Source organism: Aethalodelphis obliquidens, unplaced genomic scaffold (genome assembly GCF_003676395.1).
Source record: "Aethalodelphis obliquidens isolate GAN/ISIS:26980383/991018 unplaced genomic scaffold, ASM367639v1 scaffold31, whole genome shotgun sequence".
Classification (NCBI taxonomy): Eukaryota; Metazoa; Chordata; class Mammalia; order Artiodactyla; family Delphinidae; genus Aethalodelphis; species Aethalodelphis obliquidens.
The window spans coordinates 10,131,079-10,156,379 of NW_020837975.1; the positions used below are offsets into that span (position 1 = coordinate 10,131,079).

General features: G+C 43.9%; 1 protein-coding gene across 3 annotated transcripts in view; it reads left to right on the top strand.

Moving 5' to 3' along the window:
* ZFAND3 (zinc finger AN1-type containing 3) overlaps positions 1-25,301 on the top strand; it is a 314,500-nt gene that overhangs the window by 279,454 nt on the left and 9,745 nt on the right. For all 3 annotated transcript variants that reach the window (XM_027127133.1, XM_027127135.1, XM_027127134.1), the window contains one exon: positions 8,211-8,378. In XM_027127133.1, the coding sequence (XP_026982934.1) occupies positions 8,211-8,378 (168 nt within the window). The remainder of the gene's footprint in view (positions 1-8,210; positions 8,379-25,301) is intronic.

Sequence of the window (25,301 nt, forward strand, 5' to 3'; positions counted from 1 at the left end):
GGGCTAAAACACTGACAGCTAGCTCCTCTCCTAACGTTCACCTAAGTATCCTTTCCTTGCCAAGGCACAGATGAACTATATCCTGATGTCCTGTACGGCAGGTGTGCAGTGGAGGAAGTTAGAGGAAGAACATTCCTTCCCCCACTGCCAAGGTGGTATGGGAACTGAGCTGATTACACAGTGCTTGCCCTTCTTCACCTGCCCTTACTTGTGCCAGCCCTCCAATCATGTGGGTTTGTCAGGGGCTTGCTGGAAGTTTAATTGCTGGTCTTGAATATGAAACAGAGGAGGTGTACAGTTAAAAAATCTCCTTCCTTACAAGTAAATGATGCCATTAAAAATAGAGAGATAAATAGAAAAGAGAGGGAGAAAGAATCAGTCAATCCCGGATGGTGGTATATTCCACAGGAAAACTAACCAGGACTATCCAGAAGTCCATGTCATTTGAATGAATGAACGAATATATGGTTTGAGAGTATATGCTGTTTTGGATTAAAAAGAGATTTAGACGTAAGGTCCAAATGTAACACATGCAACTTGATTGGACATGCCTTTGAAACTATGAAGGTAAACATTGAAAACAATGGAGATAATTTGGATATGGACCGAATGTTAGATGACATTGGAGCATTATTCTTAATTTTCTTAGGTATGATTTTTAGTCATGTAAGGAAATGCCCTTATTGTTAAATGTGTATATATGAAGTATTTTGATGTTTGCAACTTATTTTCAGATGGTTTGGGGTGGGGGAGAGAAAGCAGTGTGACAGATAGTTCGTTAACACTTGTTGAATCTGACTGGATTGTACACAGGTATTAATTGTACTATTCTTTGAACTTTTCTATAGTTTTGAAATTTTTCAAAATAAAAAGTTGGGTGAAGACTGAATACTTTCCTCTTGGGGTTGAGAACAAGGCAAAAATGTCCTCTCTCAACTCTCCTATTCAGTATCATACTAGAAAGCCTAGCTAACAATAGGCAAGAAAAAGAAATAAAAGGCAGACAGATTAGAAAGAAAGAAAAATTGAGAGAAACCCCTTCCTTTAGAATTGTTGGGCTCTGATGCCATGATTTCATTTAAGATGATTTTATTTAATGGAGAGCTGTTCTCCCCACAGCCCATTAGCTTCTCTTAACTTGATCCTTTGATGAATTCATAATTGCTTTTTTTTTTTTTTTGGGTGTCAGTGTGTACCACCAAAATCAGCTTTCAGCTTCTTGTCCAGCGGGAATCAGAGGGAAAGATGGGCTATGAGGAAGTGAGAAATCTGATTCCAGTCTTTAAAACATGTCTTTGGGATGTATGGGTGCTCATTTCATGAAGGGTACAAATTATGGCTCATGACTTATGCATTTTCTGCTACTCTTTAAGCTGTCTTCCAATCAAAAAATGTCCCTACAGAAGCAGCTTTGCATTGCTGTTGTGAAGATCAAAGTCAGACAGTTAGATGATAAAATTACTCTCAAGATTTCTGATGCTTTATGTCTTTTGAGCATACTGAGGACAGAGACCCCAAAAGTTCAGGTGTGCTCCCAAGATAATTGGTTCTACTGATTGGCCACCCCAGGTCTCCCGATCTTGTGTTCCCAGCAGGGAGGAAGAGTCAGAGGTCTGCTGTCTTGAGGTTGTGATGGAGGAGACCACCCTCAAGAAAAGGAGCAAGCCAGAGGAAATAACCTGGAGGGATGGGGGTGGAGATGGAAGGAGAAGAGAGGGATTCGGGCTTCACAACAGTACTGCCTGGCAGTTTGAGAACACCTGACCTTTAAAATGGTTATCATCTAAGACGTGGCATCCTAGGAGTATTTCAAACTAGATTCATCTTTGTATTACATATCAAATGAAAATGAAGGCATTTTCCACAAAATTTTAATAATCGGCCTCTTCCAAAGAGTTGAACTTCTTTCTCTGTGTGACAGCTTTTTTTTTTTTGCGGTACGCGGGCCCCTCACTGCTGTGGCCTCCCCCGTTGCGGAGCACAGGCTCCAGACACACAGGCCCAGCGGCCACGGCCCACGGGCGCAGCCGCTCCACGGCATGCGGGATCCTCCCGGACCGGGTCACGAACCCGCGTCCCCTACCACTGCGCCACCAGGGAAGCCCTGTGTAACAGCTTTTTAACAGGTGTGATATTCCAAAATAGTTGTGGGACCATTAGGAAAATAAGAAAGAAGGGGGAAATTCCAGCCAAATAAAGTGGAAGCAAAATTTTAATGGATAATGAGGGAGTTTTCTCTCTTGAAGTCTTTTATGACATACAGAGTAAGAAGCCAGAGAGGATGAATCTAATCCCTGCACACACTGAAAGGATGCCTGAGGAGAAAGAGAGAGAGAAAGTACCTATAAAACAGATTTTCTTTTTTAAGTGTCTTTTATCAGTTTTTCCAGTGAGAGTGTGGTGTTTTTCATGGACAGAGGTTTTAGCAGCTTAAGCTTCTTTTATTTTTTATTTTTGGCTGCATTGGGTCTTCGTTGCTGTGTGCGGGCTTTCTCTAGTTGTGGCGAGCGGGGGCTACTCTTTGTTGTGGTGCGCGGGCTTCTCATTGCAGTGGCTTCTCTTGTTGCGCAGCACGAGCTGTAGGCACGCAGGCTTCAGTAATTGTGTCACGTGGGCTCAGTAGTTGTGGCTTGCAGGATCAGTAGTTGTGGCACATGGGCTTAGTTGCTCTGCGGCATGTGGGATCTTCCCGGACCAGGGATCAAATCCGTGTCCCCTGTGTTGGCAGGCGGATTCTTAACCACTGCACCACCAGGGAAGCCCTTAAGCTTCTTATAAATGGTCGAAGGAGAGACCGCAGTGGTGTGTGAGGGTTCATTAATTATTGCTCTTACTGATGTTTGCACAGACGGTTGGGATCATAAATGTCAGTCTGTCAAGAGACTGTGATAGGTTCTAAAAAAACTGATTGAGTACCTCAAAAGCTGTCATAAAACCTGAGATTAAACAGATTCATCTTTCTTAGAAGTGAGGGAAGGTATGGGTGAAGTGAATAGAAGAAGCTTCCTTCTCTTTGTTGCCACTTTGCTATTTCAACTCTCCTGTTCAAAACCATGAGTGTTGGCTTGTGCAGAGGGTCAGGAGCCTGCCTGAGGTGTCAGAGGGACATGGTCATGGTTAGCAGTCTCAGTTGTGTGCGGGCTGCCAGCTGCACAGCGCTGGAGATTCAGAGAGATTGGGATTCAACTCTTGACAGGGCTGACACAATTTATTTGGAAATTTTCAGGAGAGAACATGAGTTATAAAGACAAGAACAGTGACAGTAAGGAACAAATGTGAATTTCTGTCAGAGATAAAACAGAATTTTAAAAGAAGTAGGTCTGTTGTCGTCTCCAGTCAAGTTTTCCAGTTAAAGTGTGTTCCTAAATTGAAAGTCTTACCACTACTTCTCTGCTATTGGCTAGGAAAGTACAATTAGAAGACTTTCTCTCTTCAGAGGATTATATATTTTAAAAATCACTGTACTTATTTCTCTGTCACAAATAAAGCAATGGTTACTTTAAATCTAGGAAACTGAGAGATAAAATACTTTCTCTTAAGATTTTCCTTTCTCATTTAATCCCATTATGATTCTTGATCAGACTTTCCTTTGGCTAGAAGGTCTGATGCGGTATCTTCCTCAGGCCGTTAAACGTAGGCAGAGGAAGAGGGGGACTGGTTGAATATCAAGAACTGTGAGCCTGGCATAGGCATGTGGGCAGCTCTTGTGTGGGTACATACAGACTAGATTATGTTCTCAAGAAAAAGCATACTGGAAAAAGGTGCTTTGTTGGCCCTTTATGAAGGACTTTAATTAGAAGTCACTCCTAACTCCTGGGGTGGGAACAGTTTCTAGCTTGCCGCTACACTCCTGCTGCTAATGAGCATGCTCCTTGCAAGGATGCGTTTCTTCTGACAGTTAAAGCTGCATGTGAGCTATTTCTGTTCATCTTTCTCTCTGCATTAAACCCTTACTAACCAAGTTCAGATTATGCAAGTAGATTGGTAGGTGTTTTCCATCATTGTTGAGGAGTTGAAAATGCTTCAGGGTAACAAGACCTATTTACTATCTGTGAGCAAAAAGTAAATAATCAAACTTTAATTTATTCAAATACGGACAGTAGATGAAGGTTCCTTTAGTGTTGACCATAATTGGATCTTTTCCTTCTGGTGGTCCTTTTAAAATTGCCATTAAATTTGTAATTGAACAGTTGAATCATTTAGTTCATTATTATGTAATTAAAATCCCTGTCCTGGACATCTGTTTCTCTTATTTAGGCAACTCCCCACATGGCACAGGTTTCATTAAGTAATTAGCAGAGGAGATGTAAATTTCTTATGCAGACATGATGATGATCCTGTAGACAGCTATTTATTTCATCAGCTTATAATTAAAATACTAAGTTGACTTGTGAGGAAATGCCAAGGAATGGTTTGCTTCGCCAAGAAGTTACAGATAACACATAACTGGATGGCAGCATGTGGAAGGTGGTAAACAGTTTAGGGAGTTTTTTCCCCTCCCTCCTTGTGGTAGAGAGCATTAGAGGGCACAAGGATTCCTTTCCACTTAATAGACCATTGACTGAGTGAAGGATAAGTGGGCGTATTCCAGAATGCTAAAGTTACGAATCTCTTAATGGCTAGGAGCAGTTCCTTGATTCTGAAAAATCATACATTCTGGTAAACATTTCACCTGTCTTGGTTCAGACTCGTTGAGGACTGCTTCTCATGGCTCAGGCTTTCTATACATGGATGCCTTAGGTTTTGGACTTGCACAGATGCTGAGACATTGACTCTCAGAGGACTGACTAGGGCTGAGTGGTGTTCCTTTAGGATGGCCAGTGCAGTGCCGCCAGAAGCTGTTGGCAGCATCAGAGACCTCCCTAAGGACCCACTGTTTCAGGAACATCCCATGCCTCCTGCCTTCCAGAACAAATAATGCAGTTGTCTTTATATATAGTGTGGAATGGATAAAGGAAAATTTCAGGATGAGACCATGCAGACCTATTCCTTAGTTTTATTATTATTGAGTGCTCATTGGTCAGACAAGGTGGAGAATTAGAAGAAAAGAGATCAGGCCTGGACAGGCCTCCTAATTTTGGGGCGTTCCATCAGCTGGGTTGTTTGGTGATGACCAGTGATGATTATATCAATATGAATTCTGTTTCTCAGTCTTAGGATCATATGTTAAAAAATATTGTCTTTGCATATCACTCTCTTGCTTGTTTGAAAATAGTTAGCAATGGATAACATTGACATACTGAAAGTAAATTGTCTTCATGTAGCAGAGGCTTGCTTTAGAAATGGAAATAGGTGCTATGTAGGTAGACAGCACATTTGACAGTTTGGAGCAGATTCACTTGGGAAACAGCTTTGAATGTGAACATTGCATTTCCAGACACAAGCTCAGTTCTATGAGGTCGCAGTGCAAATAAAAGAGGGTCCGAGTGGTCCTCTTTTATATTTGAGGTGTGCTGGCCTCGTGTCAAGACCCTCTGGATTTTAACAATTTAATAATGCAAAGCCTTCAGCCACCTTCTTGTGTGAACCCTAATCTCTCTCCTCTCCCCACCTCACCCCCCAGGGTTGGGGGATAATTTCTTATGTGGATGCTCCAGATTTAGGACCTTGTCTCAGAACAAACACCATTTTTTTGTTTCGGTTTTTACTCTAGAATTTTCTCTTCTCATTACCCAATGGAAAAAAAAAAATGTCGAAATAGGGTTATTAATACAAATAGTGCCCTTTCTGGTTTGTAAAAAAGGACCCCCCGGAGAACAGTGTGGCCCATACTAGGTGAATTTCTTTTGTCTTCCTGCCTTGTAATGATTTACATTTAGATTGTTGCTTGTTGCTCTTATAGGGGAAGGGGAGGGGCCTGGTGTGTCTGGCTGCCTCAGTCATCACACTGACTAGGTTTGGACAGCTTTGCTCAGCAGAGCTGGGAAATAGGCTGAACTTGCTTTCAATTGTTTTCATCAAAGGCCTTGTTTAGTTGGTTTGTATTGGGGGAAAATGTCATGGAGGCTGCAAGAACTAAATGAAATGAAAAATGAAGTTTACAATTGCTAAGAATGGTGCGTACCTTCTGAAAGTCAGTGCAAGGTGCGGTGGGCCAGAGGGCTGTGAGCAAACTGTTACCATTGTCACTGTCGGGGCCAGTGAGTGCTCGGGCGAAATGCAGCATCTTCTCCACGCAGAGGGAGGCTGGGAAGGGGATACAGACAGCCTTCCTTGAAATACAGCCGGACTTCCCTGGTGGTCCAGTGGTTGAGACTCCGTGCTTCCACTGCAGGGGGCGTGGTTCCGTTCGATCCCTGGTCGGGGAACTAAGATCCTCCATGCTTCGCAGTGCGGCCAAAAAAAAGAAAGAAAAACTGCCAACGGTCTACCGCTTCTCACTAGAGACACAGTAAATAGAAAATCAGGACTGCCTTAGGAGAAGATTTATTCATGTAAGAAATACTGAGTTGTAGGCATAGAGGGCACATTAGTGAACAAAGCTGGTGAAACTTCCTGCCCTCCAGGAGTTTACATTCTCCTGGAGGATAATGTCAAAAGATAAGTGCTGGGGAGGAATAAAAGGCAGGAAAAGGGAGGAAGGGAAGTGCTGCTGAAGGGGCAAGAGTGGTCTAGATAGGGTTTTCAGGGAAGAAGACCTCATTGAAAATGTAGCTTAAAAGACTTAAAAGAGGGGATTCCCTGTAGATCTGGGTGAAGAGTGTTCCAGACAAAGGGACCAGAAGGTGCAAAGGCCCTGAGTTAGGAGACAATCAGGAGGCTAGTGTGGGTGGAGCAGAGGGAGAGAGTAGCAGGGGATGAGGGGAGAGAGATGGGAGGAGGGCACATAAGAAAGGCAGGGCCTTTCTGAGGGTCATAGGAAGTATCTGAACTTTTCATCCAAGAAAGGGAGCTATTAGAGAATTTTGAGCAGGATTGTGAAGTGATTCTAACTTGATTTTTAACAGGGTCGCTTGGCTGCTGTGTGGAGAATAGACTGTAGGACAAGGGGAAGGGCAGGGAGACCAGTAAGAAGCTACTGTATTAGGAGACTCTCTTCCAGAGGTGTTTTAGCACAAATCACTTTGGAACCTTGGCGAGAGGTGCATCGTCAGTATGTAGTGGCAGTAATTCCAAGAATACAGAGCCCCCCACGTGCTGGCTCTTTTCTTTTCTTTGTTTTTTTTTTTTTTTTTTTGAAAGCAAGAGTTATTTACAGTCTGCCTGTGACATGAACTTTATTGCATTTTACTTTTTTAAGATTATACAAAACACTTGTTGCACACTACATCTCCCTTCACCTGCTAATTTGGCACCAGCCCTAGGGTTGCAGTGCCAAGTGCTGCCTCTGTACCACCCCACTCTGGAGGCCATGGGACAGCTTATCTGTGAACAAGCAAGGACACTTGTTCACTCTGAATAAAGTTGGAATCATTTTCAGTATTAGAACCTGATTCTTGTGCGTTTAGTTGTGCATAGGAATAGAAATGTCTTTTTTTTTTTTGTGGTACACGGGCCTCTCACTGTTGTGGCCTCTCCCGTTGCGGAGCACAGGCTCTGGATGTGCAGGCTTAGCAGCCATGGCTCACGGGCCCAGCCGCTCCATGGCATGTGGGATCTTCCTGGACTGGGGCACAAACCCGTGTCCCCTGCATTGGCAGGCGGACTCTCAACCACTGCGCCATCAGGGAAGCCCTTAGAAATGTCTTTTTACTAGAAAAGATCATGGATCACCCATGAAACACTGACTTCAGGTATAGAATTGTGCTAAGCATGGTGACATACAGAAATAGTAGACACAGTCCCTTCTCTGGCGAAGTACAGTCTACTTAAGGACAAAGATCCAAGAAGAGATAAATAACCAATACAAGCAGTAAACAGCTAGGACCCAAAGAAGGGGCACAAAGAGAGGATCCCATTTCCAGCTCGAATGGTCTCCTTGTAGAGATGGATGTTTTTTAAAGACAGCACAGAATGGACGTTTGTTGAGCCACCCACCCTCCTCTCCTAGCTTGGGCCTGGCTTGTTAGAAGTCAGCTGTAAAGGTGCATGCTTGTCACAATTTGTGACGTAAACCAGGCCAGCTAGAAGAACTGGCTCTTGCTCATACTGATCCAGTTCCTGGAAAAGGGCAGTAGCCTGGTCAGAAGAATGCCTCGGCTGTACATTAATCAGTTGCGCTTGCCAGGCCAAGCACTAACCCTGACCCCTAAATGTGTTGTTTTGCTCAGATTCACAGTCTGAGAATGAGGCTTCGCCAGTGAAACGGCCACGACTACTGGAGAATACTGAACGACCCGAGGAAACCAGCCGATCTAAACAGAAAAGCCGACGTCGGTGCTTCCAGTGCCAAACCAAACTGGAGCTGGTGCAGCAGGAACTGGGATCGTGCCGCTGCGGTAAGCGTCCCCCCAGTGGAGGACACAGCATGGTGGAGGCTGTGTCCTTGGCGCCCTGAGAGGCTGAGCTCCTTCATTCTTCTCCCGAGTACCTCCCTTCGAGCTATAGCTTTGGAGCTTGGGAAATCAGAGTAGAGGATTCTTATTTCTAAACACCCTTTATTTCCTCTCACACATACAGAAAAGGCAAAAACCTCCCCAACTATTCTTACACATATTTCATTAGAGTTGCATTGTCACTGCTTACTGCTCTCAGCTTCTCTCCACTGCATATTACTGTGGTTCCTTCTCATTGATGACTTATTTAGAAGTTAACCAAACCAGCGAAATTCTGAGATATGTGCCATAAAATTCAGATATTAGATTAATTTTGAATGAGCTTCTTACTATATATAATAAATGGAAGATTTCTCCCCCATATCCCTTTTAAATTAAAGTTTGATTAGAAAATTATTTTCTTTGAACCATAATTCATTGTCAGTTAACCCCTTGAAATAGCTTTAAAGTAACCTTTTCCTTCTGTATTATCCAGCGTAATACCAACTCTTGGAATTTTTGGTGGGATGTACTTTTTAAAAACTTTATGCCTGCCCACAGTGGAACAAAACTTAGAACAATCCTTCCTCTCCCTTTGACCATATACATCGTGTCACATGGAAGCAAAATTGTGTAGCTGCATTATTTAGGCTGACTTACAGTTTTCCTGTCCCTGTTTTTATTTCTTGACTTTAGAGCATAATATTGTGAAATTGTTCTTTGGGGCAGAGCTGTCATCAGGCACATTGGCTCTAGCCTCTGAGAGTCCTGTATCCTTTGTTCTTAGAAGTGAGCTTTTAGAAGCTTCCTTTTACCTCTGGGATGGCCATAGATATCCTGTAAGTACTGATGCTGGTAGTCAGGACTGGGTGGTTCTCCCAGCAGTTAGAAAGTTACAACTGCTCAAAGCTCTTCATCTTCTGAAGAGATAGCCGTCGCTGCTCCTGTCCCTGAGTTATCTGCCCTGTTGGAAATGAGAAGGACAGGAGGGAGTTCCAGCCTCTCATGGAAACTGAGTTGGAACTCCTTTCCTGTCATGAGTAGAAATCTGTTTGTTACACAGTCTGGTGTGTGGTACTCAGCAGTATCAGAAACATATTTATATTCAACTGCAGAAATGGTGACTAGCATGTGGAGTCCAGGTATCACTGGACAAGTTTTTAGTCTTCAACCTGGCGTTTATTTATCCTATTAAATGCTTGTGTGAAAGTGTAAGGAGAGAGGTAGGATAAGACGTGGGTGCAGAGGCTGTCAGCAGAATTTTCAAACCTCACTTTTGTTCCTGCAATGTGATGTGGTCCAGGTGAGCCCAGAACCTTTTTCTTAGGCTGTGTCTTGATCAACCCTCCCAGGTGATGTAAAATTCTTAATGAGGTAGTGAAGGAATACTGTGGTTACCCAAGGAAACTTTGGGGTCTCATGGCTAACCAGCTTTGCCCTTAGTGGTTTGTCTGATCTTTTGTGGTCTGCAAATTATTGCTTTGGTCTTCACGTGGACCCCTGGGGGCTTCAGCAGTTCAGTCTGTTACCAGTGTTGTGTAGCTTCCCTGACCGTTTGCCTGTTGCTTTTGTAACACAGGCCTTTGGTGATTCCTAAATTAGAATCGTGGGATTTTCCTGTACCTTACATTCTTGTTTCCTTCTCGAAAGTAACTGAATTCTGGGTATTACACAGGATTTGCCCTAGTGGATCAAGCAGTTGATCCATCAAGTGTGCTGTCTCGCCTCTGGCAGTGGCTAATAACCTCCTCTCCTTGTCAGGCAAGCAGTGAGAATTCACAGTTTAGTGCTGAGAGATCCAGAGGTGTGGTAACCAAGTCTCCCAGTTTACCCTTCAGCTTTGATGCAAGCCACCTATTTCCTAAGGTCTTAAGCACCAAGCTGAAAATATCTAGAAATATATGTTGGATGACTTCATGTGCTCCTAAAGTGAAGCCAACTTGACTGACTCTGGTAAGTGCAGATTACTCTGCTGTGCTCTTCACCTCTCAGGCAGGAGGCTGGGTTTCTAAGTAAGTGCCTACTGGGTTTGCCATAGACGTGCATTCTCTTTACATGATCTAACACGTGGTCCCTTGGCTTATGCCCAATTCTGAGGGTCGTCTTATAGAGAGATTTGATTTTTCTGCTGGAGAAGAGAGCCCTGAGCTTTCTGCAGTCCCTCCAGATGTAGCCTTCCTAGAGAGAGCTGGGAGTTCAATTGGGCCCACTGAGAGCATTATACTTATGTGCCCAGAAAAATGACTGAGTCAGCTGCCACATTTTAAAAGATGAAGGACAGTAATGGGAACACACACCTCTGGGACTGTCCCTGACAAATATCTCTTGTGTTCCTCCTGCCTGTCTGCTTGGATCTCTAGGAAAAGGTGAGTTGTACAGTTATTTCCTTGAGGCTGCATGGAGTGCTAGGGAGACGTTTAACTGCCCTGAAAGGTTTTGGAAGACGGGAAACACAGTAATTTACTACTGAAAGTGAAGATTCAGGAAGGCGGTTTGAACTCAAACAGAACACTTCTCCACTGCAGAAAATCTTTTTTTTTATATGTATTCACAATCTTTTTTTCCATTCCCCTTCCACTCTGTACAGGTTATTAACTGCTGACAAGAAATTCACATCTCATAAATAATGCTTAAGAGCCGTTGCTATATAAATTGAATGTGTTATGAATTGTGATGGGCCTTTTTGTAGCATTCGATGCCTAGAGCAGGAAGAACAGAGGATGTCATTTTCATTAATTTCTAATGAGGTGCCAATTAAAGACAGGGAAGCCGCTCCAAAGGGAAGAGTGGCCAAGCTCCCCTGAATCCTCTGCCTGGGGCTGTCATCCAAACACTGCCAGCAAGCCTTCTCTAAAAATTCCATTAAATCACAGTCTCATCGAGAGCACACAGACACATTCAGCTCCCCTTTGATCTTCAAAAGAGCAATTTGTAAGGCGAGTTCTGAGCCTTCTCACATAGGGAACAGCTAGAGGTGATAGGAATTGTTAATTGCCAAGACACTCCATGGGCTTTCAATAAGGAGGTGAGTTTTGAAGATGAATTCTCCTCTGCCTCGCTGTGACTAGATAACCTTTAAATCAACAATACCATAGTGACACCCTTTTCCTGTGAAATCTTTCTGGGTGCCAATCAGTAAAAGCATGTGGTGAGGCTGGGGTGATACGCTGCATCCTAGTGTATCTTCAGCAGTTTAACTTCTCAAGATGGAAAACAATTGCATAAACATGGATTTATTTGTTTCATTTTCTACTCAGTAGGCAAATTGATCAGCTTGTTGTCTTTACAGGGGTCTTGTCTCTCCAAAGGCCACCTGGAGGGTGTTCTGAAATCTGGCCATCCTCATCCAGTCTGGGCCACAGCACAGCCACGTGGATACTGTGTTTTCTAATCAGATCTTGCATGATGCATACCGCATGGCTTTTTAATCGCTATGCATTGCTTCTCAGAACCACAGAATTAATTTTTAAATACCAGTCTAAGAGCTTGCAAAAGTTATGGCATGTTTTCAGTTGACAGTGACTTACACTGTAAGATGATATGCTCCCTTTTGGGACAACAGTGCTTTTACTAACCTCTTGAGTAATCTGACTTCGTTTACTGCTTTCAAAATAAATTTTATATTCCCTTTAGAAACTCAGAGTGATGCTTTAGCTGGGACCTTTAGTTTGTCAATTTAAAGTGCCTCAGTGGTCCTTTCTGCCTTTTCATTCACTGTCAAGCTGAAGTCAGCTAGCATTTATTGAGGTGTGATTTTTCATAAAGCATTTTGCTAGGTTTTGTGGGGAATATAGGAGGTAGAATACAGAATATAGGAGCTCATAGTTTAGGTCAGTGATTTCAGACTTAAGTGGGCATCAGAATTGCACAGAGGGCTGTTAAAACACAGTTTGCTGGGCCCACCCCCAGAGCTTCTGACTCAGTGGGCCTTTTTAACAGGTTCCCAGGTAATAACTGATGCTGCTGGTCTGAGGACCATGTTTTGAGAACCACTGTTCTAGGAGCTTCTCAATCTGGGAAGCCTCTAAAATATAGAATGTCTGGGCCTCACACTTAACAATTAAATCAGAAAAGGTTTCTGGGTATTGTTTTTTTTTACATTTTGGAAATTAAAAGTTTGTCCTGGACCATTTGAAAGTAAGTTGCAAACATTGTGACCCTTTATCCCTATAAACGTCAATGAATATTTCCTGAGAATAGTTATTTTATATAACCGCAGCAGTTATCAGCTTCAGTAAACTGATACTGATAAATACTTTCATCAGATCTCTTGTCCATATTCTAGGTTTGCTAGTTGATCCAATAATATACTTCATAAAAGCATTTTCCTCCCTTTAGTACAGAATCCAGTCCATGATCAAGTGTTGAATTTAGTTGTCATGTCTCTTTTAGACTCTTAAGCTGGAACATTTTCATTGCCTTTCTTTGTTTTTAATGATATTGACATTTTGAAGGCTGCATTTCTCCACCCTCCTCTGCTTACCCTTCCCAACCCCCCACTTTTTTAAATAGAGCACTCCTTGTTTGGAGGTTGTCTGATGTTTCTTCATGATTAGATTCAGGTTATGTATTCCCAACCAGAATGCTATGTGGGTGATGTTGTGTCCCCCTCAGGGTTCTTCATTGGGAGGCACGGATGTTTATCTGCATCTCATTATTGATGTTAATTTTGCTTCATTCACCCAGTCTAGGTGTTGCCTGATGTCTCTAAAAATAGTATTTTTGCCCTTGCAACTAGTAAGCAATCTGTGGGAAACACTTTGACTATATAAATGTCCTGATCATCATCAAAAAGGTCTCCTAGATTTAGCATCCCTTGATGATTCTTGCCTGAACCAGTCTTTACTATGATGGTTGCAAAATGATGCTTTGCTAACTCCAGTCCTTCTCCTGCATTTACCATTTGCACGGAGCATTCTCCTCCCCCATTTATTTATCTCTTACTGGTTTGGACTCTGGGCTCTTGTATTTTTCAGTGGTTTATAATTCATTACTGTACTTAATTATTTTGTTGCTCAAATTGTCTCAGATTTGGCCGGTGGAAATTCCTTCAAGCTGAATTCTGTATTTTTGTGACATACCTCCTGTTTTTGTTTATTTTAAAAATTAATTAATTAATTAACTTTGGCTGCATTGGGTCTTCGTTGCTGTGCGCGGGCCCTCTCCAGTTGCAGGGAGCGGGGACCACTCCTCATTGCGGTGCGTGGGCTTCTCACTGCAATGGCTTCTCATGTTGCGGAACACAGGCCCTAGGCAGGCGGGCCTCAGCAGTTGTGGCACATGGGCCTAGCTGCTCCACGGCATGAGGGATCTTCCTGGGCCAGGGATCGAACCCGTGTCCTCTGCATTGGCAGGTGGATTCTTAACCACTGTGCCACCAGGGAAGTCCCTGCCTCCCGTTTTTTAAAAAGCATTTTCTTATTCTGTGGCCTAACATGATGTGTTCTGGATGCATCTTGTACTTGCTTAGTCCTGGAATCAGCCACTTTTCCAAGATCCCTAAGCTGATTTAAATAGGCATTCAGAGTAGGAATTTGCTGGTCCTGAGTGGAAGGCAGGCACATGCATGAAATAAGTGGCATCCAGGGCAGCCTACCATAAGAGTTTTAATCAAGGTACAAGGCATATGTTATAGGAATATGGGGAGGGAGAGATTAATTCCAACTGGAAGACTCTGGACAGGCTTCCACAATAGGGGCATTAAAGGAAGGGTGGGACTTAGAAGTGCAGAAAGACAGGATGCTTGGACCAAGCTGGTGTTCTGCAGGTGACCTCTGTGCAGCCCGATGGAGCCTTGTGGTTGAGTGAGGAGAGACTGCTAGAAAAGGAGGGAAGGGATTCCAGATTCCAGGCTGTAGGGTTTGGACATTGGTTTGCAGTGAAAAGCTATCAGTGGTTTGAATGTGGTCAACACGATCTAATTTGACTTTTTTTTTTAAAAATTAAGCACACAGGAAAGCCCGGGAGGCTGTTGAATCTTCTTAGAGGAATGATCTAGGGAGAGTGTGAACTGATTCACAAAGTGGAAAGGAATGTGCACGTGTCACAGCCGTCCCCGTCCACTACAGGGGACTGACTGAGTGGTGAACAGATAGTGATATTCTGAGGTCGAGTGTGGGGCGAGGAGCTGTGGTGATTATGAAGCATGTAGGTGACGTGAAACTACCAGGCTGGTCCATTCCACCAGCATCAGAAACCACCACAAATAAGCCCACATCTAGGCCTTTATTTTAACTCTCTTCCAAGTGTGATTTAAAACTGTCAGGGACATTTGGCATTCTGTCCTATGTCTCAAAGAAAGCGAGGCTATATTTTCTTAAAAAAGGCCTTATTCTGTGTACAGAGTTCTAGCCTGGATCTGTCAGAAAACCCTAGTATCCATGGAAACACCTGAGATCCTTTATCATGAACAAATTGGTTTGGTCAGTTAGGTGTTATCATTACTGCCGTTGAGTATCGAGTCCATGCTCTGCAGTGTGTTGTATAGAGTGTGGTGACCAAGATCCCAGCCCTTTAAGAGCTCCTGTTGTTTTATGCTGAGTCTGGCAGTGAAAGGCTAAAGTTTTTCCAGCACTTCTGAGACAGCAGCTGGGTGTTATGTTACCTTACGGCTCAAGAGAAGGAGGTGCCTGCCCACCCTCCCAAAAGCAAAAACAAAAACAACAACAACAGCAGCAACAGAAAACCTTTGATGGGCGTTACTGTATATATGAGAGCTAAGAGTAATTGAAAGTCTTGAGGCAAATTGAGAAAATTTTCTCCCTTTGCTACTCTCTTCCTTTCACTCTCACTGTACTTTCACCTAAACAAGAGTATGCTTATTTGTAGTCCCCATTTAATCTTTAATGTGTAAGAGTTCTGGTCTAAAACCAAACAGATTAGTCCCTCTGCTGCTCCTCTAAATTGCAAGTTGAGGTGTTAGAGCAAAACAAATCAAACCTTTACTGAACACTAGCTCCACATATTTGGCCCATTAGTTTACCACGTCCCAGAGAGCCAAGCTACCATATGTCCTTTAACAAGGCTGTAGAGAGATATTAGAAACATTAAGAGCTCCCCTCCCCAGCAAAGGAGCATCAAAGACCAAGCTTTTAAAATACAAAATGTGCAGAGCACATTTACTGATGCCTGTGTCACTTCCCCACTCATACCCTACCGACAGGCAAACCAGCAGACCCTTGTCCCATGAAGTGAATATTTTCCATCTGGATAGCAAATCTGCAACTATTTCTATAGTCTAGTCTTAGCAATAACAACACAATAATAATTTAATCAAAACTATTTGGATAGGGCTTCCCTGGTGGCGCAGTGGTTGAGAGTCCGCCTGCCGATGCAGGGGACACGGGTTCGTGTCCTGGTCCGGGAAGATCCCACGTGCCGCGGAGCGGCTGGGCCTGTGAGCCATGGCCGCTGAGCCTGTGCGTCTGGAGCCTGTACTCTGCAACGGGAGAGGACACAACAGTGAGAGGTCCGCATGCAAAAAAAAAAAAAAAAAAAAAAAAAAAACCACCACCACCAACAAAAACTACTTGGATAGATTACCCTGTTTTAGGATATTTCTTTATGGAGAGAAAAAAATGGCTTATTTTAAAAGGAAATGAATTTTTTAAATTCTAAGAGTAGATAATTTTAGTTCTTTGCCTAGCAAGGTGTGTGTTATATGTGTGTGTTTTTTGGATTTTTTGATATATAATTTACATACCATAAAATTCACCTGTTTCATATAGTTCAGTGAGTTTTAGTAACTTTAAGTTGTACAGCCCTTACCAAATTCAAATTTTAGAATATTTCCATTACCCCAAAAAGTTCCCACGTGTCTCATTTTCAGTCAGTCACTACACTCTCCTACCCTAGCCCCAGGCAACCACTGATCTGCCTCTGTTGGTATAATTTTGCCTTTTCTAGAATTTTAGCATCAGTGGATTCAAACAGTATATATATACAGTCTTGTGTGTCCACATAGTATGTTGTTTTTGAGATTCGTCCATGTTGTTACATATCAGTAGTTCATTCCTCTTTAATGTTGAGTATTATTTCATTCTATGGATAATCACATTTGTTTATCCATTTACCATTTGACATACGTTTGGGTTGTTGCCAGTTTGGGGATATTATGAGTAGAGCTGCTATAAATATTCATGCAGAAGTCTTTGTATGGACATATGTTGTACCTTCTTGGGTAAATACATAGAGGTAGAATTGCCAGGTTGAATGGTCATTTTCTAAGAAAATCCCATCAGCAGTGTATTAGGGTTCCAATTTCTCCATGATTGGCCAACATTTAATATTGTCATTCTTCTTAACTTTAGCTATTTTAGTGGTTGTGTGGTGCCATCTCACTGTCGTATGTTAACTCATTTCTCTAATGACCAGTGACGTTAAGCATCTTTTTCATATGCCTTTTGGCCACTCATATATCTTCTTTTCTGAAGAGTCTGTTTATACTTCAGATATCTTGCCCATTTTAAAAAGATTTACAGAATTGCCATTTTAACAATATTCCAACCTATGAGTATGATATGTCTCTCCTCTTATTTAAGTCTTCTTTAATTTCATAGCAGTGTTTTATATTTTTCAGTTTCCATTCTTTGTTAAATTTATTCATAACTATTTTAGTTTTTTGATGCTACTGTAAATAGAATTTAAAAATTTTATTTTCAGATTGTTCTTTGCTGCCACTTTGAAGTGCAGCCGGTTTTTGTATATGATCTTTTATCTTACTAAAGATAAAAAGTAAATTTATCTTACTAAAGATAAATTTAGCAACCTTACTAAATTCACTAGATTCCCTTAGGGTTTTCTGTATCCATGATCATGCCATCTGCAAATGAGGGCAGTTTTACCCCTTTCCAATCTGTATGCCTGTTACTTCTGTTTCTTGTGTTATTGCACTGGCTAGGACCTGTCGCATGATGTTGAATAGACGTGTTGAGAATGAACTTCCTTGCCTTTTCTTTGATCTTACATAGAAAGCATTCAGTTTTTTACCATTTATGTCTGATTTAGCTGTAGATTTTGCATAGCTGTTCTCCATCCTGACAAAGTTCAATAGTTGTTACCTGTGGAATACATTGTAGGAAAACATAGGAAATGTTCAAATACATTCTCCCAAAACAGCTGATAAAACTCATGGTGAGCTACGATGTGACCTAAAAAAGGTGAACAAAGGCGTGTTTTAAAGACTTCTCCTGTCCCATGCTTACAGTTGAAACACATGCCCTTTGTTCAGAGTCCTAACGTGTCTGTCCAGCCATAGTGGGGAAAGCCTGTGACCTGAGGGCACTCCTCTTTTTTCAAAACCAAAATCGTAACAGATTTATAACCCAAGATGCCGTTCTGGGTTATTCTCACTTGAGATAATGAAAGCAAACCACACTGAGAAATGCTTTGTTTGAATTAAATGTTTTTATTACTGCAATACAAAATCACAAAAAAATTGTGGGTAGATGGGTAATAGAATCACGTACCACCAAGATGAGAGGAAGCCTTAGCAGTCATTTAGTCCAACGCCCCCTCCCCCATTATTTTGTTTGCTTGTTGTAAACGAGGAAACTAAGGCCAGAAAAGTTGCCACTAGCCTCGTATCACACCTGTGTGCTACATGTTGTTATTTCACGCAGGCTTTGATCTGAAACTCAAGGACTGCTGAAGAGTTTCTGACCAACATAACTGCTCACAGCAGAGCCCACTCTCCCTCCCTTCAGCATAGCTTTCAGCCCCCACTGACTACAGCTTCTTGTCACATATTCTTGGCCATCCCTGGGGGACTTCTGTTCTTATCTCCTCTGAAGTACCCAGAAGATTTCTTGGTCTTTCCTCCAGATTAATACACCTGACTCTCTTAACCTCCTCTTAGTTCAGCCTCCAGAACCTTGTTCAGGACTTGGGACTCTTATATGGACCCTTCACAGCAAAATGTCACCAAATTAGACCAGTTGTGGTAAAAATAGTATTTAGTCAAAATAACAGGGTTAAAATATTATTTCTTTCAGAATTGATATCAAATTGTTCACAAAGGTGTTGCTAAAGAAATGTCCTTTCTTGTGCCTTTTATGTGTGTAGTTAAAACTAATTTGTGTTTAGTACATTGTATGCAGATATCTGCTAGTAAACACTCTCTGTCATCATACTATATTCTTATGTGACTCCCTCTTGAGTAGAACTTTTTTTTTTTTTTGAGGTACGCGGGCCTCTCACTGTTGTGGCCTCTCCCGTTGCGGAGCACAGGCTCCAGACGCACAGGCTCAGCGGCCATGGCTCACGGGCCCAGCCGCTCCGCAACATGTGGGATCTTCCCGGACCGGGGCACGAACCCGTGTCCCCTGCATCGGCAGGCGGACTCTCAACCACTGCGCCACCAGGGAAGCCCTTGAGTAGAACTTCTTAAAAAGTGCGGGCCTCAGACCAGCACTTCAGAGTCCCTGAGTAGGTGGGGATGCGTCTTTGGAAAGCAAAAATGCAGTTGCTCAGGCAATTCTAATATACCCCAAAGTTTGATACACTGCCTATACACTTAATAGCTCATTTCTTCATAGGAAATGTAAAGGTAATTTAAGACAAAATAGTTACTAGAAATTTCCAATGAGGTCATGCACGTCAGAGGTTTTATGTCAGATCTAGGCAACTCCATTCTCTTTCAATCAGAGATTTACATCTTCTGAGTGTTTTAACACATGCCTTCCTCCACTGGTCTCCTCTCTCCTGCTGGATTCTAAAATACTCAGAGAGCAGGACCATGTGTTGTTCTGTAGCTTCCCACTGCCCCTGTTAGAGTTATGTGGCCTATAGTAGGTACCCCATCTGTTATTATTTCTTGTAATAACATACAAGAAAAAATTAGAAGTCAATGAAATGTGGTGTTCTGGTGAGCCTGCTGGTTTTCTTTAGGGGAACGTCCTTTTGTGGTAGTGTTTGAAGGCAGGCCTAAGCAGGTGAATGGGAGAATGTCTGGCCCAGTCTCCATGGAAATTCTTCTTTTTTAAAAAAAAAATTATTTTATTTATTTATTTATGGCTGTGTTGGGTCTTCGTTTCTGTGCGAGGGCTTTCTCTAGTTGCGGTGAGCGGGGGCCACTCTTCATCGCGGTGCGCAGGCTTCTCATTGTCGTGGCCTCTCCTGGTGTGGAGCACGGGCTTTAGACGCGCAGGCTCAGTAGTTGTGACGCACAGGCTTAGTTGTTCCGCGGCATATGGGATCTTCCCGGACCAGGCCTCGAACCCGTGTCCCCTGCATTGGCAGGCAGACTCCCAATCTGCGCCACCAGGGAAGCCCTCCATGGAAATTCTTGATGCTGGCGTACATGTACAACCTGAGGGTTTCCCAATGGAATAATTGACTTAAGGAATAAGGTTTGGAGAGAAAACCTTAGCATTATTTATTTTTACATACTTTTATCTGCCTTGAATTTTTATTGGTAGAGGGGGAAATATCAGGCGAGACAGGTATGTTATAAGAGCAGCATTGCTTGCTTGGTCTGATTAAAATTATTTGATATGCTTTTGGTTTAATTAAATACTCAACTTTGGGGATGGGTGTATTTGCCTAAATAAAACTGGTGATTCATCTTGCACATGAATAAGATGGGCTCTTTGGGGCTCACAGAAACTACAGGTCACAGACCTACTGTGTATAACCACACCAGTCTCTCACTCCTGCCTAGCAAACCTATCACTCTCTGACACAGAGTCCAAGCACTTAAGGGACTTAGAAGTTATCCATCTGGCGCCAGTCCAACTCCCTGAACTAATGCTGCAGAAACTACATCAGCATTGCCCTGCCCTGGCAGGTAATCCAGCCACCATGTACATCTCCAGCCTGGAGGGAGTGAGGCCTGTCTTGTTGCAGGCAGCTTAGACTGACTAGGTGCTTCCTCCGTTGAACTAAAACCAGCCTCCGTACATGACATGTCCTCATTCCTCCTCACCCTGCCCTCTGGAGAGACCTGTCACAAATCATCTTCCTCTCCTGCAAGGCTTCTCTTCAGATATTTGAACACAGTGGCTTTGGCTTTCCAGCACCCCAGTGCCTTCCAGTAGCAAGTTCATTCACGGGGACTGAAGAATAGTGTGGGGACATCAAGGGCAGGGTGGGGTACAGGAATGCCAGACTGGGCTCAGTGCTTGTCTCCATAGTTTTCCTCATCAGAGGCCATCACAAAATATGAGAGTCTTTTTAATAAAACCTTTCACCTGCTGATCTCCTTGTGGGACTGCTCAAAAGTCTTCTGTGGAGTCCATGGTTGGCCTCTGTTGCTGTAGTTCTCAGAACACACTGAAATTGACTGCATGTCTGTACTTCCTCCCAGACCATAAGCACTGGAGGACAGGGACCATATTGTGTTCTTTAGTAGCTCTCTGCCCTGCTATATAGTACCTGGTGTGCAGTGTTGCCTGAATGAGTGAATGGATGAACCCTGTACCACTGCAGTTGTGATCCTCTGGGTGAAGGAAGAACAGCTTTAGGGCTTCTCTGGTGGCGCAATGGTTAAGAATCCACCTGCCACTGCAGGGGACAAGGGTTTGAGCCCTGGTCTGGGAAGATCCCACGTGCCTCAGAACAACTAAGCCCATGTGCCACAACTACTGAGCCTGCACTCTAGAGCCCGCGAGCCACAACTACTGAGCCCACGTGCTGCAACTACTGAAGCCCACGCGCCTAGAGCCTGTGCTCCGCAACAACAGAAGCCACTGCAAAGAGAAGCCCGCACACTGCAACGAAGAGTAGCCCCCGCTCACCGCAAGTAGAGAAAGCCTGCGCGCAGCAATGAAGACCCAACGCAGCCAAAAAATAAATAAATAAAATACATTCATAAGAAACAAAAACAATAATCTTTGAAGAACAGCTTTATTGAGCACCAGCTATGTGCTGGATGCCTGCAACTGTGTTATATCATTTGACTCTTACAAAAGCATGGTTGGACAGATGGTACTCCCTTTTTACAGAGGTGAAACTCAAGCTTTGAAGTTAAGTAACTCAGAAATATTAGGGAGCACTTGAACCCAGGTCCGTTGAGCTGCCAGAATCTCACCACTTTTTCATGTTCCCACACTGGCCCATGGGGTGCCCTGAACAGTGAGGGTATGACTGCAGCATGAGTTGTCTCTATTTTCAGCTGTATAGTTCTTAGCAGTTCCTTGAGCACTTCCCCATCTCAAGGAAACATTCATTGGTAACAATTTATGCGACCTCCTGTCTGGGAACCACTGTTCCATGTGACACTTGTTGCTCCATCTAGATGTGATGCTTCTGGAGGACAGGGTCCATGGCATTGCCCCTTTTTTGTCCCCCACTGCGCCTGGATAATGAGAGACACAGTGGCACTTAATTTTCATTGACGTGTTTGTTCCATTTTCTCCTGAGTGCGAATTCATGTCCTCATTTTCCTTGAAAACTTACCTCCTCCAGGATACCTTATGCAGTTGACCTCTCCTCAGTGCCCCCGATTTATTACACATAGCTGGATTGTATTGATTTTATTTGCAGTTGATTTCTTGCTTTGCTTCTTGTGTCCTTCAGCATTTTCTTCTCTGTGCATCTCCAGCTGTCTTAAAAGCCGGGAACTAGTGACTTCTTTTTTCCCCTTCTCCTCCACCCAGCCCCTAGAATAGAGCTCTGTAAACAGTGCACAGATGACCAATAAATACTCTTGACTCCTTGAGTCTGATAGCTTCTTTCCCTTCCTGGACTGACAGCCCAACACTGGAGCTTGAATCCTTTATTTATTAGGTGAGATTTCTATAGGACCTTTCCTCTGAAGAGATCAATATCAGTGAAGTTTGTTTTTGCTTCTGGAAAGTGCTTTTAGCTAAGCAGACTGAGGTTCTGACAAGATCACATGATAGTCCTTACTCCTCACCTCTTGGCCCCTGAAGATGCAGACTCCAGGAAAAGCCTTGCCGCTTCAAGTTTTGCTGCTTTGTTGTCGGAAATGAGCCTGAATAAGACTGTGGCAGATAGCAGCACAGCTCTGCAGTGTTGGTTGACTTTGTAGCCAGCGTTACCAAAAGAGAACTTGCATTTGGGGGGCGGGGTGCTGCTGTCTTCTGGAAGGCAGATATGGAGAAGGCCGCCCACTAGCCAGAGCCCCAGGCACAGTGGTGGAGGGTTGTTGGCTCTCACACAGTGCCTGGTGTTGCTAGAACTGTTCAGCCTCTGGGACTCCAAGTCACCCTGCCAGGCGGCTGGGTCCCTGGGAGGGACCCACGAAGGGCATGAGACCCAGAGACTGAAAAGAAACAAGTGCTGGTGAGGCAGGGAGGAAGTGCTGAGAGCTGGTGCTCTCCTAGCTGGTGGGAGAGGAGCTGTCACGCTGCAGATGTGGGTGGTCAAGACTGACCGTGAGATATTGGAGCAGAGTTCAGAGGCCACAAACTGAAAAGGGTAAGTGAGTCCGCCCTATAATTTATTGGAGAAGTGCCTTAAGTAATTGGATCAGCTGGCTTGTCTAGGAAATTTCTCACCTTTCCACGTCTCCTTATTTGTTAAGATGTTATTCCCATCCCTGTTCGGAGTTAGGCAGAACCCAGTAGGGAATGAAGGCATTTACTGCAGGCTTAGCATAGAGGTGAGGGCAGCAGCATATAGAGGCTGCTTGGTGTGGGTACTCAACATCACCAAACTTGACCCGCCCTTGAGCCTGCAGTCCAGAAACTACCCTCTGCTGTCAGATCAGGAGTTAAGGCAACCATAGTTACTGAGGCACAAAAAAGAAAAGGGAAGAGAGCAGAAGTTGAGGTGTGGTGGTGTTGGAGAATCCCGGCATTGACTCATGGGGTAGTGTGAGCTTGGGAGGGGCCGCTGCTTATTTCCTCCTGTGATTTGAAAGGTGTTCTCTTTCTCTGTTGTCCCCTGTGGAGTTGAGAGTTTGGGCCACCGAACTGTCTAGTTTATTTTCTACCCCAGTGCCTGGGACATGGTTGGACAGAGGGGATGACAAGAAGTGCCCCTCTTTGCTTTGGGTACCTCACCAACTGCTGTACATGTAAAATGTACAGTTCCTGGTGGATACCTGGGAGACAGGTGACCCTGGCCTGTGGGGACCTCCCCCAGTGGCTCTCTTCCGCAGCAGCCAGCCAGGCCTGCTGTAGTTATTCCAATGAGTCCTCCAGAAAAGTGCTCCGGGGCTGCGGGGGAGCTGGGGGAAGTGTTCATGCAGGTGTCAGATGATTTTCTCTAGCCAAATTTTCTGTTAGGTATTGGTCAAGACACTGCTTGTAATGCAGGAGATGGGTTGTTCTTACGCCGTAGAGTGGGAGGTGGCAGGCGGTGGCTGTGGCCGTTGAAGACATTTGCTGTGGGTCAAGGAGGCTTAACTAGTGACAGCCCATTTGCTCCTCAGGGAGCTCAGGAGCGGGCCTCTTCCTCCCTGGATCGTCGTGAGGACGCCCGCTGTGCAGCAACAGGCTGTTGCTGTCCAGTGAGACAGAAGCTCCGAGTCAGCACGTGATGGAGTCTGTGCATCCTTGTGATTAATACCTATGATGACATGTGTTCTTCAGAGCTGTGCACCTCGGTTACAGATTGACCAGGAGGGGGAAAGTTCCAGACACACAGATTACAGGGCCAGCTTTGTGTTAATTCTCTTGCATCAATTAAATTGCTCTTCCCTTGAACTGAACTGCTACCCCAGGATTAATTTTCCTTGGAATCTGGAGTAATTGACCAAAATACTAGGGTAGAAGAGGAAACGAATGTCAGTGGGAACCTGTGTGTTTACGTTCAGTTCTTCATTATCTGTACTCGGCACATTTGTGATCATGAGTTACAGCAAAGTTTTAATTCCAAGAAAGCATCTAATGCCATCTTGGACATTTCTGGGTTGCCTCTCAGAGTGAGCTCAGCAAATATAGGCTCATATTAATAACAGCAATAGAAAAGCATAATTAGGAAAGTAAACTTGCTACTGCAAAAAAATTAAAAAAATACATCCAAAGCCAAAGCCAGACAGTAATCATCTTTACATTGCGTTTGCTGTACCCTGTTCACCCAGGTGGTTGGAAGTGAACTGTGTGGTGGTGGTCCTCTCCAGGAAAGGGGGCGAGGGCACAGTTACCAGCAGTAAATGTTCTTTTATTTTTTATATATATTTAAAAATTTACTTTCTTCTTTCCCTCCCTCCCTCCTCTCTCTTTCTTTGGCTGTGTCAGGTCTTAGTTGTGGCATGCAGGATCTTTCGTTGTGGCGCATGGGCATCTCTCTAGTTGTGGCTTGTGGGTTTTCTCTCTCGAGCTGTGGCCGCACGCTCCAGGGTACATGGGTTCTGTAGTTTATGGCACGTGGGCTCCTTGAGGCGCGTGAGCTAAGTAGTTGCAGCACACGGGCTTAGTTGCCCCACAGCATGTGGGATCTTAGTTTCCCCACCAGGGATTGAACCTGCATCCCCTGCATTGGAAGGCGGATTTTCTTTGTGTAAAGAAATTTTCTTTGTGTAAAATGTTGTGTAGCAGAAAGAAAGCCATGTGAGTAGGAGGAAGGAGCAGGGGAGGAGGGGGCACCCAGCCTTGAAACCAGCTGAGTGAGTTGTACTGTGTAAGGTGCAAGGGGCAACAACAGCTGGAAGAGCTATCCTGGTAACAGCCAACCTTCCTTGAGTCGAGGCTTCAGCTGCTCTAGTCTTTAGTGCCCGTAACAACCCCGTTTATAGGAGACACACCTGAAGGTCTGAAAGGCTAAATGGCTTACTAGCAGCACACAACTGTCAAAGCAGTGCAGCTGGAACACGAATCCAGTACTTGGGCTCCAGAGCACAAGATCCTCACTGAATTATCCAGAAAGAGAACTTGAGGTTGCCCTAAGGGACATGCCGTAGCAGCAGGGGTGGGACTAAGCCAGAGGTTTCTCCCAATGCCCGTCTGTCATCTCTGTCCTCCCCTGTGACCCCAGAATGTG